Raw genomic sequence first — 21,268 nt, 5'->3', positions numbered from 1 at the left:
GGCCAATTCCGAATTGCCTCAATTTTGTTCACCTGAGGTTTGATAATTTCACGCCCAATTACATACCCCAGTGGAGTACCTCAAGGGTACCTCACTAGTGGAGTACCTCAGGGGTCAGTATTGGGCACTATTCTCTTCAATATACAGTACAGACCAAAAGTTTGGACACACCTTCTCATTCAAAGAGTTTTCTTTATTTTCATGACTATGAAAATTGTAGATTCACACTGAAGGCATCAAAACTATGAATTAACACATGTGGAACTATATACATAACCAAAAAGTGTGAAACAACTGAAAATATGTCATTTTCTAGGTTCTTCAAAGTAGCCACCTTTTGCTTTGATTACTGCTTTGCACACTCTTGGCATTCTCTTGATGAGCTTCAAGAGGTAGTCACCTGAAATGGTCTTCCAACAGTCTTGAAGGAGTTCCCAGAGATGCTTAGCATTTGTTGGCCCTCTGCGGTCCAGCTCACCCCAAACCATCTCGATTAAAACAGTTAATACGCATATAAAGTATAATAACAATATCACTATACAGTATATATATATATATATATATATATATATATACAGTACAGACCAAAAGTTTGGACACACCTTCTCATTCAAAGAGTTTTCTTTATTTTCATGACTATGAAAATTGTAGATTCACACTGAAGGCATCAAAACTATGAATTAACACATGTGGAATTATATACATAACAAAAAAGTGTGAAACAACTGAAAATATGTCATATTCTAGGTTCTTCAAAGTAGCCACCTTTTGCTTTGATTACTGCTTTGCACACTCTTGGCATTCTCTTGATGAGCTTCAAGAGGTAGTCACCTGAAATGGTTTTCACTTCATAGGTGTGCCCTGTCAGGTTTAATAAGTGGGATTTCTTGCCTTATAAATGGGGTTGGGACCATCAGTTGCGTTGTGGAGAAGTCAGGTGGATACACAGCTGATAGTCCTACCGAATAGACTGTTAGAATTTGTATTATGGCAAGAAAAAAGCAGCTAAGTAAAGAAAAACGAGTGGCCATCATTACTTTAAGAAATGAAGGTTAGTCAGTCCGAAAAATTGGGAAAACTTTGAAAGTGTCCCCAAGTGCAGTCACAAAAACCATCAAGCGCTACAAAGAAACTGGCTCACATGCGGACCGCCCCAGGAAAGGAAGACCAAGAGTCACCTCTGCTGCGGAGGATAAGTTCATCCGAGTCACCAGCCTCAGAAATCGCAGGTTAACAGCAGCTCAGATAAGAGACACATCTCTAGAACAACTGTTAAGAGGAGACTGTGTGAATCAGGCCTTCATGGTAGAATATCTGCTAGGAAAGCACTGCTAAGGACAGGCAACAAACAGAAGAGGGCTAAAGAACACAAGGAATGGACATTAGACCAGTGGAAATCTGTGCTTTGGTCTGATGAGTCCAAATTTGAGATATTTGGTTCCAACCACCATGTCTTTGTACGACGCAGAAAAGGTGAACGGATGGACTCTACATGCCTGGTTCCCACTGTGAAGCATGGAGGAGGAGGTGTGATGGTGTGGGGGTGCTTTGCTGGTGACACTGTTGGGGATTTATTCAAAATTGAAGGCTTACTGAACCAGCATGGCTACCACAGCATCTTGCAGCGGCATGCTATTCCATCCGGTTTGCGTTTAGTTGGACCATCATTTATTTTTCAACAGGACAATGACCCCAAACACACCTCCAGGCTGTGTAAGGGCTATTTGACCATGAATGAGAGTGATGTGGTGCTGCGCCAGATGACCTGGCCTCCACCGTCACCGGACCTGAACCCAATCGAGATGGTTTGGGGTGAGCTGGACCGCAGAGTGAAGGCAAAAGGGCCAACAAGTGCTAAGCATCTCTGGGAACTCCTTCAAGACTGTTGGAAGACCATTTCAGGTGACTACCTCTTGAAGCTCATCCTAAGAATGCCAAGAGTGTGCAAAGCAGTAATCAAAGCAAAAGGTGGCTACTTTGAAGAACCTAGAATATTACATATTTTCAGTTGTTTCACACTTTTTTGTTATGTATATAATTCCACATGTGTTAATTCATAGTTTTGATGCTTTCAGTGTGAATCTACAATTTCCATAGTCATGAAAATAAAGAAAACTCTTTGAATGAGAAGGTGTATCCAAACTTTTGGTCTGTACTGTATTTATTAATGATCTTGTAGAAGGTTGCACAGTACAATATCAGTTTTTGCAGATGACACTAAAGTGTGTAAAGTAATTAACACTGTAGAGAACACTATACTGCTACAGATGGATCTGGATAGATTCGAGGCTTGGGCAGAGAAGTGGCAGATAAGGTTATGCACATGGGAAGGAATAATGCAAATCACCCATACATACTAAATGGTGTAACACTGACATGGAAAAGGACCTAGTCATTTTAATAAACAGCAAACTAAGCAGTAAAAACCAGTGTCAGGCAGCTGCTGCCAAGGCCAATAAGATAATGGGTTGCATTCAAAAGGGGCATAGATGCCCATGATGAGAACATAGTCCTTCCACCTAATAGTCCTTCCTCTTTACTGTGTACAGTTCTGGGCTCCTGTGAACAAGGCAGACATAGCAGAGCTGGAGAGGGTTCAGAGGAGGGCAAGTAAAGTAATAACTGGAATGGGGCAACTACAGTACCCTGAAAGATTATCATCAACATTAGGGTTATTCACTTTAGAAAAAAGACGACTGAGGGGAGATCTAATTACTATGTATAAATATATCAGGGGACAGTACAGAGATCTCTCCCATCATCTATTTATCCCCAGGACTGTGACTGTGACAAGGGGACACCCTCTGCGTCTGGAGGAAAGAAGGTTTGTACACAAACATAGAAAAGGATTCTTTACTGTAAGATCAGTGAGACTATGGAACTCTCTGAGGAGGTGGTGATGGTGAGTATAATAAAATAATTCAAGGATGAATTTCTGGAGTGTAACAATATTACAGACTATAACTACTAGAGAGGGGTCGTTGATCCAGGGAGTTATTCTGATTGCATGATTGGAGTTGGGAAGGATTTTTTCCCCCCCCTTAAGTGGAAAAAATTGGCTTCTACCTCACAGTTTTTCAACCTGCAGGATAACAGGCCGAACTGGATGGACAAATTGTCTTTTTTCGGCCTTATATACTATGTTACTATGTTACTTGGTTTCTTCTAAGCCTATTGCGCACTTTTCTGGATTATCAGTTAAGCCAGCCTTCATAAGGGAGTCCACTTCAGCCTGTACTTTAGGTAGGTGACTTTCCCAGTCGGTGCTGTGGATAACGATATCTTCCAGGTACGCCGAAGCGTACCAACTATGTGGACAGAGTACAATGTCCATTAGCTTTTGAAATGTGGCGGGAGTGCCATGTAGGCCAAAGGGTAATACCTTGTACTGATACAGCCCCTCTGGTGTGATGAAAGCTGTTTTTTTCCTTGGCAGCCTCCTTCAAGGGTACCTGTCAGTACCCTTTGGTGAGGTCCAACACAGAAAAATACCGGCCTTGGCCCAACCTCTCAATAAGCTCATCCACTCGGGGCAAGGGATACGCATCAAACTTGGACACCTCATTCAGTTTGTGGAAGTCGTTACAGAACCGCAATGTCCCATCCGGCTCGGGTATCAAGACTGTCGGACTGGCCCATTCACTTTTTGACTCCTCGAGACACCTAGCTGGAGCATTAGCTGCACTTCCTCCGTGATGACTTGTTGCTGAGCCTTGGGTACCCGGTATGGTTTTAACCGGACTTTTGCCTGAGGCTCATTGATAATGTCATGTCGAACTATGGAAGTGGGTCCAGGAAGGTCTGAGAACACATCCGTGTTCGGACTAATGAAATCCCTGGCTTCCTGAGCCTTTTTAGAGGAGAGGCTGTCAGCAATTTTTACTGTGGCAGTCGCTTCCCTTGCTTCAGAAAGAGGAGCTGAAACTATCTTTCCAGGGTTTGAGCAGAATCACATGGTACACCTGTTCTGGCTTTCGCCTCCCTGGTTGGTGCACCTTGTAGTATATCTCTCCAATTTTTTTTTTTTTTTTCAAGCAACTCATAGGGGCCCTGCCACCTAGCTTGGAGCTTACTGTCTACGGTTGGTTCCAGAACCAATACCTGATCACTCGGGTTAAAGGTCCGGACCCAAGCCTGCCAATTATAGATCCTACTCTGGGCTTGCTGCGCTGCCTCCATATGCTCTCTAACCAGAGGTGTGATGAATGCCGCTTGACGTCGCATACGTCGATCTCATGAGACGCAGAATGGTCACAGGTTACCAAAAATGTGACATTACGCCCTCCAGAGGAGCAGGTAAGGTCAGCTTGGTACAGTTTACACACACACCTCCTGTCCACTCTGGCACAGAGAGGCAACAAGCTGAGAGAGCCTATTCACCGCAGTGAAAACAGCGTTGTCTCAACTCGGATAATCTGCTGCCAGCTTCTCATTTGATATAAGCCTGGTCCGCTAACGGGATTATATATGGTGAGAAACCAACCTGCGGTAGATTATAACTAGGCCAAAACACGGACGTAGGTATTCGTGATCGAGATACAAGACAGCACAAGATTAAATTATATATTTAATCGCTGTAAGAGCACACTAGATATAACACAATATACACAGAGAGTATATACAGTGGTCTGAGGTTACAGATACAGGTTATATGGGTACAACTGGGTTAAGCAGAGTAAAAGCCACTTACCAGGTAGTTGAAAGTTCTATGATGTTGGAATAGTCCTTAGCTTCAGTCACGTGGGGGCAGTGATGTCAGCGGTTTCCAGGTCTCTCCAAACACATTTGCACAATGTGACCCCCTTTCAGAGAAAGACACCACCTATGGGTAGGGTCCCCTCCCTGCCTATGGGTAGGGTCCACCCCTCCTTCTCTGGTGCTGGGAGCAAATGACCCATAGGGCTCATAGCCCCAGACCAGAATGTTGCAGGAAGATGGTTCTGGGCCCAATTGAGCCACCTGGGTTCTGGCTACAACTAGAGTCCAAACATGGTACCGGTATTTGGTTTCTGTGGATATCTCCCTACCCTGACATCTACAAAACAAAGACCGTGAGCACCTACATCGTGGCCACCGGGACACAAATATGTATCCGGTTTGCGCCTGCGATGGCTAGGCGATTCATAATTCCTTATGAAATGTAGGTGCAAACATGTCTGGAAGGTATCCTTGATCCTGGCAAGGGCTGATACCTCCTGCTGGGGGGTTTCCTGCAGATTTCGCTTGCCTCCAAACTGGCTGATTTAGGTATGACATTATCTGCCTGGGCCCTCCTGGAAGCCTGGACCCCTGGGTCTTTCTTCCTTGCTAGCTGACAAACAGGTGGCTGGGGGGTGGGAACTTATTTTGCATGTACACTGATGTACAGGCCAAAAGGTGAATCAAATGACAATCAGGGCTGCCAGTAAATAATAATCCATTTTCCTCACAAGAGATATACTGTTTCCATCCGTCCTTGCATCTGGGTGACGTACTCAACAACACTTCTGTGCGGTGTGGGTTGTTGTTCCTATGCCTCTCTGACCACGTCCAACAGGCCACAAGGGTGTCTGCCATATAGTAGTTTGAAGAGCGAGAACCCACTGCGAACGCACTGAGAACATGAGATAGGCCAGAAGAAGGTCCCAGTCCCTCCCATCCTTAGAGACCACTCTTTTTAGGATATATTTTAATGTTTGATTAAACCTCTCTACCAGGCCATCCGTTTGCGGATGATACATGGACGTCCGTAGCTCTTTTATGTGGAGCAACTTACAGAGTCCTCTCATGACCTTGGACATAAATGGGGTCCCTTGGTTAGTCAGAACCTCCTTAGGCAGACCCACGTGAGAAAACATCTCCATTAAAGGGTTTCTGTCACCCCAATTTTCGCTATTAAACAGGCTGACATTATGGATGTGAAAATGTCATCTGAATTTAACTCTGCAATCAATAAAGACAGAAGCGCTTAGAAATGAGGTGGGCGAACGGAGCTTCTAGAAGCAGGTGCTACTCCTCCCCTGCTCCTAGAGGCTCATTTGCATATAATATAAAGAGGCGGCATACTTAAATAAAAGAAATACAGAGTTAAATTCAGGTGACATTTTTACATCTATAATGTCAGCCTGTTTAATAGCGAAAATTGGGGTGACAGAAACCCTTTAACTCCTTAGCTATGAGTTTGGCTGATGTATGCCGCAGTGGCACCGATGTGTTGGTGTCCTCTAGCAGACTTCGGTACCGGGCCTACGAGATCCATAGTGATTCGCTCGAACGGGACCTCGATAATCGGGAGGGGTACCAGGGGACTACAGAAATGTGGCTGGGGCTCGTTATCTGGGAGGTTGGGTAAGACTTACAATATTCTTCTACCTCTATGAACACACTGGGCCAGTAAAACCGCTGTAGAATCCTGTCCTGCATTTTTTGCATTCCCAGATGACCCCCGAGAACATGCTGGTGGACTAACACTGACACGAGTTTGCGATAAGCCTGGGGCACCAACAACTGGTCAATGGATTCACCTCGCAGCTGATTTACTCTATACAACATCTCTTGAAGAACCACAAAACGTGGAAACATCGACTCTGTCCCTGGTTGTTGTGGTTCCCTACCTATTATTAATACATTTTCCCAGGCTCGGGATAGGGTTGGGTCCCGGTGTTGTGCAGTACCAAAATTATCCCCGGAGACATTGAGGTCGGCTAGCTCCGGACCTGGCAGCAAGTCCTCCCTGTCTCCCACCATCTCACTTAGCGGGGTTGTCTCCCCCTCTTCCACCAAAGTGGCGTCACCCCTACTGCTTGCCCTTTGGACTCTTCAGGGTTTTGGTCTCCCCCCTGAGCCGGGCCACTCTGCTAGGGTTACATCTGTCTCACAGGAACCGGTAACTTTTGTATCTGGCCATTAGTGCCAGGAAATCGGGGAAGTCTCTCCCAATAATTAGTTCATACGGTAACTTTGTGGCGACGGCCACCTCATTAATCTACCTGCCGGCCACCGTTGATAGAGAGACCAGGGTGGTGGGATAGTCTTTTAAGTCCCCACGAATACACACAACGCCAACCTTTCGGCCAGTATACTCGACGGGCCGCACCATGGCAGCTCTTACCAGGTACACCAGGCTCCCTGAATCCAGCAGTGCCACCGCCAGAGTGTCCCCCACTTCCACCTGGCACAGGTGGCTATTGTCTACAGTCTCGGAGGTACCTGCGGCACACAGCTTCCTGACATACAATGAGTGGCAGTAGCCGTAGTTGGTATCCATGGGTTCACCCCGATGGGGACAGTCAGCCCTTATGTGTCCAGGCTCATTACACCGCCAGCAAACCACCGGGGCTGGGTCTGCAGGGGATATGTCCTGGGCAGGTTTGGCTGGCACCAGATCTGGGGTGGAGATTTCCGGGGTTTGATTGGACCGCTCCCACAAGAACCCACCTGCAGATTTCTGGTGGCCTCGTAGCACTCCAACAGGTCCAACATCTCTAAGGCATTACCAGGAGGCACCTGGCCGATCCAGTGCTGGAGAGGGTATGGCAAAGCCCTCCAAAACACATCCACCAACAGACAGTCCAGTTTAGCAGTGGTAGTCAATATATCAGGCTGAAGCCATTTCTGCAAACGGTGTAGCAGGTCATAATATTGTGGTCTGGCAGGTATAGCCGAATTAAATTCCCACTGGTGAGCCCAGACCAATACATTCACCCCCAGTCACGCCAGGATCTCACCTTTTACGATCAGGTAGTCGGTCACTTGATCATCGGGTAGATCAAAAAACACTTCCTGGGGCCCAGACACCAGGGACGGAGCGACAAACTCAGCCCACTGGTCACGGCCACCTTTTCGAACATTGCCAGATAGGTCTCAATGTCATCCGAGGGGGACATCTTAGGAAATGCCGAACGGACAGCTTTCCGGGCATCGTGGATGTTCTGGGACGCTCCGGCCGCTTGCAACGCCATTACATGTTGTAATAGCAGCTGGTTAATTTCCTGCTGCTGCTTGTTAGCCTCCCGCTTCTGCAAGTTAGCATCTACCGGGGCTTTCACGACTGCCTCCATTTTGTCAGGGGACACGGGTTGTAACCTTGCCAGCTTAATATAGGACATGCACTTGTGCCCGGTAAAAACAAAAACTTTTCGGCCTTCAGGCCTGCCTCACTGCGTATGCATGCTTCCTCCACCAATTGTGGGGTTTTGTTCTGGTAGACAGGCTAGTGGACGCAGTATAGAGGAAATCACAAAGTCTTTAACTTAAACAGTTCGGTGTTTATTCACACAGAAGAAAACACAAGATGACTGTTCACAGTCTTGGTGTTTGTTCACACCATGCAATGTCCATAGCAGTCTTTCCCCAAGCCGTCCACAGCAGGCTTTATGTGCCTGTTTTCCAGCATGCGGCTTTCAAGCCTTTAGCACGGTACCAGTTCACAGATCCCAAAACAGAGCCTCCACAGCTTCCCTGTCAGATGGAGGATCAACCACACCCAGCTGAGACTGCTGGTTGGGTTTTATATAGTCCAATAAAGACCCGGCCTGGAGCGTGGGGAGGAGCCACCCAACCAGCACTTTGGCCCGGATCGGCTTTACAGCCATACTAACAACAAACAGTGTCAATCAGCACTAGCTGCCGCTGACACTTAAAACTACCAGCTCTTACCTCACCGAGGCCAGGAACCTCGGTGACACATACCTTCCATGAATTAAGGCCCCTTGCGCCTTCATACAATATATATATATATATATATATATATATATATATATATATGTTTAAATTAAATTTGGCCTCTATTTCTGAATAGTTTCTGCCGGGATTTGAATTCACAACCTTCTACATTAGAGCCAAGAATCTTAACCACTCTGCTATATAGCTACATGTTAACCTGCAGTGAATTATGACGTGATACTTATGCTGTATAGGAATGCTTACTACATGACAAACTACTATGAGGTTTTTCTGACAGTTTTTCATTCAGCTTTATAGCTGAGTGGTTAAAGTCCTTGCCTCTAATGTAGAATGTTGCGAGTTAGAATCCCAGCAGAAACTTTTCAGAAATTGAGGCTAAATTGGATTTAATTATACTGATTCGAGCATCGAACACAAGGTATTCGACCAAACACTGCGATGTGCCGAGCATCGCGATGCTCGAGCCGAACTGGTGTTTGGCCGAGCATGCTTGCTCAACACTAATAGGGACCTTAGATTGTGAGCTCCATTGGGGACAGTGAGTGATGCTATTGTTAATGTCTGTAAAGTGCTGCGGAATATGTCAGAGCTATATAAGTAAGTATAATAAATCTTTAGTTTCTGTTCAGGTAGGGATCTAACTAAATAGAATATACTGTATAACAAATAACACGCCATTTTTGTTCTTGAGCTGGGTCTGGAATGATGACTCTCAACTTTGTGTCAATGGACAAAAGTGATGCTATTTCTGGTAAAATAGCAGATACTTTTTTTTTCTAGTCATTAGCAACCCCTTGTACTGAAATCGACACAGGACTTCTTTGTGACCGAGGTCATTCTTGGGAAACCGACACTGAACAATGAAATATAACAGTACATTGAAAACATAATTTATTTTTATACAAAAATGCTTTGAATTCCCACAAGACTTAAAAAAATTAAACAGAATACAGCAATGGTAGTAAAAGACATTGTTACATAGTGACAATATTAAAATAGTTTCAAAATTGTGTCTTACAGTATCGCTATTCTTAAACATACTGTGTCTGTATGTCAAACAGTAACATCCTGTAATAATGCTTGCTATGTAATATTGTGCAAACCAGAACCATGTTCTTTCGGAGATATACAGAATTGTAACAGTATGATAAAGTTTTAGTATTTCCCTATGTTACAAGTTGTACAAAAATAAACTAGTATTTATTTAACGTCACTGTTGCAGATTCAATTTACAATATAGTACAACATTATATAATTACAGGCATAATGAGTGATAAACAGTGGTTATAATTAGGCTTAAAATGACTTGGTTTTGCATATTAGCATATTAGCAATTCACATTAAAACATACGTCTATTTAGACACATTAAAGTAGCTTTGTGCTGTCTTCATAGTTACTTATTAATAAACATATACAGTAGATGTGAAGAATGTGCTGTTTGCCATCCATTAGTGATTTTGATAAATCAACAGACGCTAGATTGTAGGTAGACTATCTGAATCTGTGATCAGCAACATCCGGCACTCCAGCTGTTCTGAAACTACAACTCCCAGGATCCTCCTTTCACTTCTGTGGGAGTTCAAAGTAAAGCCAAGCGCATGCTGGGAGTTCTAGTTTCACAGCAGCTGGAGTGCCGAAGGTTTCCGATTCCTGATCTAAACTAATATTGTACTTGAGGTCTGCATTGACTTTGAGATATAACTGCTGAATATAACATCAGTGAAGATTTAATAGATTAAGGTAACATTGATTTCTGAGAATTTAACTGTATATCCAAGTACAATTAAATCTAAACCTTCCAGACCACTGACATTTTTATAGCAGATCTATATCCCCCAATGTAAATCGTGGCTGTTGTATTTTCCACTGCTTGGTGGCATACTTTTCCTAAATATTGCACTTGGAGAGACTTCAGGTGACAAGTTCTGCTTTGTACTCTTATATAGTTTCTCTCCCCCATTCCCATTTATTACAGGGAAACTTGTGGCAGCAGTGGTGAAATTTATTTTCTGTGGCCTAATTCACACCAGTGTATAACCTCCAAGTTGTACTTCTATACCCTACTTTCCCCCATATAATAAAGCATATGGAGTTTCTTCCCTATTGGATTCTGTATAAATCAAGCAGTAAAATATGGAACTCAGGTCTCTCCATGTAAACTTCCAAGTTGATGTCACTGCAGCCAGTCACTGGCTGCTGCACCCCTTGCGTCATGTCAGATGGTCACATGATGCAAGAGGAGCAGATAACCTGCATTGGCCATTAATTGGTGCAGCGGCGTGAAACCAGAAGTTTACACAGAGGGACCCAAGACAAGCTGTGGAAGCTGGGGAGTGAACAAGCTGGGATGCAGTGTTGGGGATCAGGTAAGTATGATCATTAATGTAGGTCCTGCCAGTCTGAGAGGTCAGAAAATGAATGCATAATAGAATATTGATGATCTATCCTCCAGTTAGGTTAATAATATCTGATCGGTGGGGGTCTGACACCCAACACCACCACCAATCAGCTTTGTGAAGAGGTCACACCGCCCCGCACATTGTATAGTGGCTGCTTCACTAGAATGGGACTGAACTGCACATAGGCCATGTAAGTGATGAATGTGATGTTACTGGGCTAGAAGTACTGCGGCCCCTTCAAACAGCTGTACAGGGGGTTGCTGGGAGTTGGACCACCACAATCAGATATTGATGACCTATCCTGAGAACAAGTCAACTCTCTTCTAATCCATGAAAATCCCTTTAAATCAGCACACTGAATGTCTTTGTTTCCATAGTATGGAACCATAGGATGCGGAGCAGCTTCCTATGCTGTGCCATGTGTATGAGGACTAAGATATATATCAGCAAACTGCAACCGCATAGGGTTGTCTACAGTGAACCTATTCTTATATGTTAAAGAATTGCATACCTTTAGAATTACTCCCTTCTACCAGAGTATCCACTTGGATAATAGGGTATGGAAGCCATGGGGGAATACACATTTCCATTTTCATCCCTGCCAGTCCATCACCAGACAAATCAGTTTTATGACATCCTGTATCTGCAGCCAGCAACAGCATGCTAACAGATTCATGTGACAATGGCAAACAATAAGATATCCGTGCTACTGCTCCTCTATTGGATTCCCAATGCTTATGAATAAAGCCATTCCGAAGATAGATGCACAGGAGGAAATTGCTAAATACACAATTCCCTAGGCTAGTAAATGTTCATAAAAATGAAGCTATGCTTAATACCAAATGGGAGATTGTAATAGTATTTCTAAATCTCTGGACATAGTGTTATTACTAGTTGGAGGATATAGCTTTAAACAGAAATGTTTTATGAACAATTGAACTGATGCATCTGACATATAATGTGTCTGCATTAAACCATTAGAAACTTGAATGAATATACTGAGCTCCACCATGTGGTTGAATTTCTGTTGTTCCCCAGCCTATAACATTGCCCCGAATGCTGCAGTCAAATCCTGTTGAAGTCTTCACAATGTCATCATCACTGAGTACTTTATCCCACAAGTTAAAGCCTGTAATCTTTCCTGAAAATGATAATGATTCATCAAAACCTCCTCCTACACAACAGCCATTTTTTTCTTGCCCCAACTGGAATAGACCTCTGCCAGGGATGATGTGACCCTGGGCCAACTCTGGACTTGTTGCTTTATGTTCTCCATTGACCCATAATGCTGTTTTGCCATCTTCAGAGTTCCATGTACCACACAGGTATGACCACTTTCCTGCCTGCACAGCATTATCAGCGGATACCTTGTTCTTATCCCCGCCAACAACTAGTACAGGTGACTGTTGGTTCAAATACAATTGAATTTCGTAAGGATTATGCTTGGTGCCATATGAGAATACAATGGTTTTTTCCAGGGCTTCTGTCACTTTTGTCCACATACAGAAAGTGAAGGCCTGGAGGGTCATGTCAGCAGGGTGCGCGCTCGCATAAATCTTGGGTGATCTCATTGGAAATAGTATTGCTGTATCACAACCTGAAAAACAAAATGACAAAAACAGTACATTATAAAATAAATATATATATAAAGCATATATATATTGTATTCTACTTTGTTCTTGATTTTCTTTCTTGAATATACAGTGAAAATGCACAACAAATAATGCGGACATGGCCTAAAGGCTGCAAGACCAATTTGCCAAAAGTGAAAAACAAACAGCTGGGCTTTTTATCAAAAGCATTGCGTAAAATTAAAATCATGGGAAATAAAAACATTTAATTCTATTTGAAGGCGTTAAAAGTGTTAAGAAAGTCTCCGGAGAAAAATACAGGGGATCATTAGCTTGTCATATTTATTAAAGTGTCCCTACATTAATGGAGTTTACAGGGGGCTCCCTAAAGGGAATGTGTCTGACTCATTTCCTGTGCAGAGAGTCAGTGTGGCTTTAAATTATCCATACTTATTGCTGGAGCAAATGAAAGTTTTTTAAACCTGGACCTTTCTTCTAAAATAGACATGACATATTGCATTTGAATGGTTTGAGTTAGTTTCTGAATTGTTTTCTCAAAGATTTTGAAGTCATTTCTTCAGATACATACTTAGAAATGTCAGTAACACTGTCTAACATAGGCTATATAATTAACAAACACTCATCTTGACTATGGAGGTCCTGCTGAAACTTAACACAGTTCTGCAAAAGACCGACCGGCAAAAGTGTGATTAGAAATTCCCTTAAGAGCTGCTCTGGCTCTTCTCCAAGGCTTATGTGAAATCAAAACCATTCGCAGACGTTTTATTGAAAGCTTTAATGTGTACGTTACATTAAAACCTTTATAATATAAATGTAACTTCTAGCTACACTACACAAATTTTGCTTTATTGCACTTTTGTGTTTCATTGGCACATTCATGCCAAATCTATATATATGCGCCTCTACATAACTCTGGCGGATCCACCGCCAGCGCAGGGTCTTATTAAGAATGGCTGTATAAATGACTCCCAAAGTATTGTAAGATCTGGCTTCACACAACTGGTTCATACAACTCAAAAATGATAAAATGGCTTAAAAAGAATGTTTTGACCTCAAGACTATGAAGAAAAACATAGGCCAACAAACTTCACTGGATTTAAGTAAGGTAGTAAGTGAATCAAACTCCAGCACAACAACTGATTGAACAATTGTGGCTAAATGTCAATATGGAGTTATTACCTGTGAATAGTTTTCCCTAGGTCATGTCTTACGAAGTTCTGAGAATTCCAACAATGTTGCTATAATTTGGCCCAATCTTGCTCCAGTGAGTACAGAGGGCACATTGCATATAGGCTAGAGAACTACCATTTTCGCTAATACAGACACAGGTCTTGAGAGTGAGAAAAAAATGAGAACAGAAGCGCAAGAGAGGCCAACTGATTCGTCATCCAGATCTGTGTATTATTAAGACTAGAATGAAGCCAAAGGACTGCTGCCTACTGGATTGTCTGTAAGGATAATGGTTACAAGACAGCTTAGCGTCTTCTCTATGTAAATAGTTTTCCTCCAGTTTTAGCAACATTTTGAAGATAAGAAGCAGTTACCTTCTGTGAGATGTTGACAATATCTTCTGATGCTGCATGTTTTATTACTTTTAATATGCAACAATCAACACCAGAGTCCTGCTTGCAGCATCAAGCTAAGAACTCCTGCAACTGCTTCTCTTCATTGGGGGTACAGTCAGTATACAGCCAAAATCCACCCAAATAGTGAAGGGTTATCTGTCACCTTTAATATGGTTTAATAAATTTAGGCCAATGGGTACATGTTCAAATACTCCATCTAGGTGTGTTCAAAAGTGAGTCGGGGTAACCAGATGGAGATGGTCTATGGCAGTGGTGGAGAACCTATGGCACGGGTGCCAAAGGCGGCACTCAGAGTCCTCTCTGTGGGCACCCACACCCTAGAAAATGTCTATGTTGTACCAATATGCCTTAGACTTTTCCTGCCCTTCATCGCCACAGGGCGCACTATGAACAGCACAGGCAGCACATTGACTGTAGGCAGGCTATTATAGCTAAATGATAAAGTACATGGAAGATATACTACATTGGACTGTGGTATTCAGGTTGGATTGCCGTATTCGCACTTTGTGATAAAAAGGTGGGTTTTTGGTTGCAGTTTGGGCATTTGGTCTGTAAAAGGTTCACCATCACTGGTCTGTGGGCTAAATAAATGCTTCAGATTGGTCAGGAGCACCAAGGCAAATCAGTTTACATAGAACGCATGCATATTTTCAGCCAATTCAATCTTGCCATTTACTAGATGCAGCCACTAGCATTTTGATAGATACCTTTGAACAAAAACTCTGCATCGTAATACTGTTTTTGCCCCAAAAAGTCCATCTGCACAAAGATCGCAAAGTTCTGCTTATCTCTCATGAACATGTAAGGGCTGTGTTCAGTTTTTTTTTCTTTCTATTTTTATGCTTGCCAAATGTACAGGAAAAGTTCCCCACGCATATGTCAAACATATTCCTAGGTCCCCATTCATCTGATGGAGATGAAAAGAGTGTCCTTTTGGCCTTTTTGGGGGTTGATATGTGTCGGTATACCTTTTAATGCAAAGAAAAGTGCAGATGCATATTGGTGACATATGCCACTACTTGGCACAAACAATACTCCATTTTCTCTAGGCACTACATAGCAAATCGGGGTCAATTCTCATTAGAGACTTAACATTTGTTTAAGGCTAAGAGTCTTAAGATGTATCCAGCTCAATCAAAGTGACAGGAACCTTTGCTCTACCATGGTAATTAACATCTAAAGTCATTGCCAAACTGCAGGAGTTGTTTAAACCACGGTTCTGGGAATACTAGAGACACATGTCATATAATGACACACTTCCTGGAAATAAGCCTAATCATCATTCCTGTATTTTCTCTTTTAAAATTAATCACCAATTAAAATTCTTAAGTAAAATTTATTTTTTATTTTTTTTAAAGAGGAAATGGTGTTGTTTCAGAGCTGATGATAATTACAAGCTGGATTCATTTACGCTTTTATTGGGGGTAGGGGGAAATAATCCAATTGTACACCTAGGAGTTGGATTTGCTTGAGCTCCAAGCATTAATAAAGCACACTCCGGAATTAGATGATCGGTTAGATTGTATGTACTCCAGAAATATTCCTTCTTGCTGAGGCCAGCTGTAGTGAGGACTTGGTGTGTCGCCAGCTGGGCGCCTAACTCCAGATTTATAATTCACAAAAATCACAATGAGGTAATGTCACTCAGGATATAATGTACTGTCCAAATACAAAACTACAATTCATTTTACCTGGTTTACATGTCTGTCACAATGCACTGATTTGATTTATTTCTCCCTTACTTTAAAGTGAGGGTTCTTCTTTACACATCTGACATGTCACCGAGATATACAGTATCAGAAGATGTAATTGCTGTGGGATATGTGTTCTGTGATTACCATTGAAGACTAAAAAGGACCACACGTGTAAAGTTGAACCATCCCTTTAAGGTAGACCTGAACTTGAAGCTGCAACAGTGCCCCACAACTATTATGCCATTTCACAACTATTATGTAATTTAACATACTAGTCTCATTTATATAGGGCAGAGGTTTTTTCTTGGGTCCCTTAGGCTCTACAGTCCAGGGGAGAATAAAACCTCCACACCCCTGTAGTTAGCTCAGGTAAGACGCGTACATTGTTCATAATTAACATAGTTAACTTTCTTAAAAATTTATATTTTGAAGGATTCATATCACACCCACTAGTATTCATAAATCTATTGGAATTTGTGAGTTAATCCCTGTAAGGCCCCATTTACAAGACCGTGTGATGGCCATGCCCATTTAGCGGACTACAGACCACATATACTATCTTTGGATGCAATTTGTGGATCGCGGACCTATTGAAGTCAAAAGTTCCGCACTACGATCCAGGGTGAACGCGGCCAGTTCCCATGTTTCGCGGATTGCGGTCCACAAAATGGGCACGGCTGGTCGTGTTAATAGGGCCTTAAGCAGATTGAAAAGCCTGACTCTTGAATACAAAAAAGTGTAAATGGTAATAAATAGTATAGTGACAGATCTGGGGCTGTGACGTCTGTCACTATGCAAAATAGAAAAGAAACCTGCCAGTCATGGTCATGAGGTGGAGGGCCCGTGGCTAAGAGTCCCATTGGACTCATATCCCTCACAGCGCTGGTGCGCACTGCGTGTTTTGGCCTGTAAGTACTGTAAAAGTACTGAATACTAGCCCAGAAGTGAGAGCCTGCTGAAATCTGGCAGCATAGTAGAGGTGGTAGGTTCCCTTTAACTTATTATTATGCAAATTAGTTCATAGCATTCAAACCAGAGACCCCGCTGTTTCAGGGTTCCTGCCCCTCAGTGCTGTCTATGGATTTGCATACTTTTTCCCATAAAGCATTTTTATTGCCAGAAAGTAATTCTCTATACAACGTTAAATCTCTTCAGTGAGATCTAGTAACCCCCCACCCGTGACTTATTATTAGGGTATAAAGTTACCGATGGTGTTTATTACCATTTGCACTTTTTTGTAGTACACACTGTTGGCCACATCCGTGTTCATTCTGCTGTTCACTTTGAAGCACTGTTTAGTGCACATGGCCCTGACACAGTTTTCAGCTGCCAGAGCAGTCAGATAACACATCCAGATGTGACCCGCAAATGTAGATGTATAACATTACACATTATTGACCTTATCATATCTACACTAATTAGAAACTCTATCTCTTTTCTGGCGTTTAAGTTTCATTTTGCTTTTCTGAGTCATAGGCAAAGGGTGAGTGAATGCAAAGTCATCTGTCATGAGAAAGATTACTCAGCATTTCTAACTATGAAAATGCCCTGCTGATCCGCAGCTATTCTGAATAGTCAGAATAATAGATAGATAGATAGATAGATAGAGAGATATAAAGATAGATAGGAGATAGATGAATATGGGATAGATATTAGATAGATAGATAGATAGATAGATAGGAGATAAATCAATATGGGATAGATATGAGATAGATAGATAGATAGATAGATAGGAGATAGATCAATATGGGATAGATATGAGATAGATAGATATGAGATAGATCAATATGGGATAGACATGAGGTAGATAGAAAGATAGATAGATAGGAGATGGATCAATATGGGATAGATATGAGGTAGATAGATAGATAGATAGATCATAGGTAGATAGTAGATAAATTAGTTAGTAGATAGGTAGAAAGATAGATGATAGATAGCTAATAGATAAATGGATAGATAGATAATACATATAGATAGACATAAATTAGTCTGATCTGCAAAGATATGTCATTTCTCTTTACACTCTTTATTTTACAGAACCTACACTAATATATGTGTATGTGTTAACCCTTGAAGGATTTAGCTCTTTGGTGCAGTGTTATTCAGGCTTCCTGGTTACTCTGAATTCGGATAATGCCATCGTTTACTTCCAGTTGTTTGTAAGAGTAGGTGTACTGAAATAGAAATTCCACTGAGCTGCAGCTAAACCTCATCAGGGCTACATCTACAAACCTTCAGAACTTATGTTTGAAACATGTAGGTAACCGCTCATTATTCACATTTAGTACCAGCAGAATGATTACGGGCATATTGGTTACCTGATGGCATGTGGCGTTGCTCGACCCAGTCGTGTAGCTGCTCGATTAGAACACTTGAATCGCTCACTGGCTTCTCTTTATCTGGACATTCAGCTTTATTATGTGCATCTTCTTCCCATTTCTTGAAAGCATTTTCAATCCGGTCTAGTCTTTCGATTATGTCAAGGTTTAAAATAGATTTTTCCACATTTTTTCTGAAAGCGACATCAGGCTCGCATTTAGAGTCCAGTAGCCTTGAAATGTCTGAAGTAATGCTGCTGAGGCAGTCACTACAGGATCCTGCCCCAAGATCTTCTTTTACCGTCTGCAGTTCCACCTTAACTTCTTCAAAATTCTGAAGCAGCATATTCTGTCTCATCTGAGAGTTCTCTAACATCGTCAGCACTTTATCCCACCTTGAAAGGTCTTTGATTTGACAATCTGTTAAAGTTACTACAATATAAAAATACACATTATAATTGCCTCAAATTGCTTCATTTACATAATGGGGGACATTTATCAAATCGGATACGTAAGTTTTGTGGTCTCAAAAAGTGAAAGCCACAAAAAGTGACTGCGACATTTACTGCGTCATAAACTTGGTGCAAGCACACAAAGCTAAGCTAGACTTAAAACTGACACTAAAACAACCTGAAAAGATAAATGACCCCCCATGTTGTTACTCTTATACGCCTGTTTCATGCCAGAGTAGATAAAGTTAAGAAACGTAGAGAAATTTGAAAAATTGTAGTCTGTAAGTATAAAAAAAGATATACTATTCAGTTACTTAAAACAAACAGTATATGAAGAAAATAAATGACTTGCCTTCTCCTGTCACCAGTATCTGGTTGTCCACATCTTGTACGTTCACAGCTATTGTAAGCGCAGATGATAAGCACCAAATAGTGCAAGCAAATAGATTGTGTAGCATCATGTTCTCTCGGAGGCTAGCAGAGTTGCTGCACGACTTGCCTTTGTCCTAGTGATGTTCTCTAAAGCATACCAGAACGTGACTGTGCTAAGACTGAGGAGGGAGCCCCTTAATAAATGCTTATAGAGAGCCAGGTGAATCACAGCAAAACTGCACTATAGCCCAGTACTGTGTGGAATATGATGTCATGTAATAAGACGACGAGGGGTGGACGGAGTGGAGGTATGGCAGTTACACAAGCTATCGTTAATGGCTCGTTTAGTGGGTGGATTCAACCATGCAGTGAAAGAATGGGGAAACTTGCATGGGGCACTATAAATCACTGGGGAATTGTGAATACAAAACATCAGGGAAATTTCTCCACTCCATATGTGCTTTACAAATTCCTTTCAGTGCAGACATTTGTACCAACGAATATTACTCAATGCAGGCTTGTTTCCAGGATCTCAAAGATTGATAATTCCTTAAAGATGGAATAACACAAGGAATGTGCATTCTACTGTAGTTATCTATATAGCTTCTAGAACATGAGTCATGTCTGAATATCATTTCTTGTCTATCCTTTTATTAAATAATAGAGACTTCTGAAAAACCTGCAGTTGGTGGGGGGTGGGAGTCATGACAGGCTATCATTTGCCTTACATATCAGTTATTCCCATTATTATTATTATTATTATTTGAAAGTGCCATTAATTCCATGACACTGTGCATCTAAAAGGGGTTAGTAACAGACTTGTACAAAGGGGGAGAGGACCCTGCCTATGAGAGCTTACAATCTACAAAGGAAGGAGGTAAGGCAAAGTAGGTGAGGGTTAAAGCTGCTAATTTGGCTGTGTGGTGGGTGGCAGAATGCTTATTTCAGGTGGTAGGCTTTCCTGAAAAGGTAGGTTTTTAGGTTGCCCATGAAGGTTTGGGTGTTGGGGAGACTCTGATGTGGTGGGGTAGCAAGTTCCAGAGTAATAGGGTTGCATGCAAGAAATCATGTGCAGAACAGACGAGAGGAGAAAGATCAAAGTCTTATGAGGATCAGAGATTACATGTAGGGCTGTATCTGGAAAACAGGTCAGAGATGTAAGGAGGGGACAGGTTATGGACAGACTTATATGCAGTTCTTAGTATCTTGAACTGAATTACCTGGGCAATGGGGAGCCAGTGAAAGGATTGGCAGAGGGGAGAGGCAGAGGAGAAATGAGGGAGAGGTGGATTAACCAGGCAGAAGAATTAAGGATAGATTGGAGGGGGGCAAGAGTGCTAGATGGGAGGCCACAGAGTAGGATGATGCAGTAGTCCAGACGGGAGAGGACGAGAGCATGCACTATCATTTTAGTTGACTATTGAACTCAACTCGAGATATTCTTGAGTTGAAAGTGACAGGTGGTGGTAAGGTTTGGATGTGTCCTTTGAAGGATAGGGTAGAATCAAATATTATCCCAAGGCTGAGTGACACAGAGAAAAGATGATAAATTCAGTTTTCTCCATGTTAAATTTTTAAGAAGTGGGAGGAGAAGAATGAAGAAATAGCTGACATACACATCGGGATTCTATATAAAAGGGATGAGACATCAGCATAGAGGAAGCAATGTGACTGCGTGAGCTGTCCTATAGAGTTCCAGATTCCCATCTGGTTATTTATGGTTTATCCATAGAATATGGCATAAGTGTTGGTCCCACATATGAGACTAGCTCCTGTCTCAAAAATGGGGTCTCATCTTCCTCCACCCGGAATGGAGAGGCGGGTACTCTTGTTCAGCTCTCTCCATTCACTGCTATGGGACTTCCAAAAACAGTTCCCTCAGCTATTTTTGGAAGTCCAATATAAGTGAATGGAGAAAGTTCACCTCACCATTCCTCGTGGTGTGAGAAGGGGCACTGTTCCAAAGACAGAAGAGGGTCTCAAGGGTTGACCCTCGCCTCCTGGATAGTATTTGCCTATCCTGTGGATAAGGCCATGAATATCCACATGGGAATACTTCTTTAGTGATAAAAAATAAAAGTTATTCTATTAATTATAAGATGTATAACCCAATTACAAGACCAGCTCTTTTGTACTTAATTTGAACCAAGCAAAATAGCCCCTTCGGTATGCAATCAATATAAAAATACT

General features: G+C 42.2%; 2 protein-coding genes across 2 annotated transcripts in view; one reads left to right on the top strand and one right to left on the bottom strand.

Annotated features, from left to right (window-relative positions):
* VEPH1 (ventricular zone expressed PH domain containing 1) overlaps nt 1-21,268 on the top strand; it is a 529,573-nt gene that overhangs the window by 90,273 nt on the left and 418,032 nt on the right. The gene's annotated exons all lie outside the window — the stretch shown is intronic.
* Nucleotides 9,339-19,380, bottom strand: PTX3 (pentraxin 3). The gene is made up of 3 exons (XM_044289372.1): nt 19,059-19,380; nt 18,255-18,686; nt 9,339-12,661 (listed from the first exon to the last, which is right to left on the bottom strand). The coding sequence occupies exons 1-3, from the start codon at nt 19,165-19,167 to the stop codon at nt 12,042-12,044; spliced, it is 1,161 nt and encodes a 386-aa protein (XP_044145307.1). The 5' UTR covers nt 19,168-19,380; the 3' UTR covers nt 9,339-12,041.

The sequence above is a fragment of the Bufo gargarizans genome, chromosome 4 (genome assembly GCF_014858855.1).
Source record: "Bufo gargarizans isolate SCDJY-AF-19 chromosome 4, ASM1485885v1, whole genome shotgun sequence".
Classification (NCBI taxonomy): Eukaryota; Metazoa; Chordata; class Amphibia; order Anura; family Bufonidae; genus Bufo; species Bufo gargarizans.
Note: the sequence above shows the minus strand (reverse complement) of the source record. Positions and strands in the feature narration are given on the sequence as shown.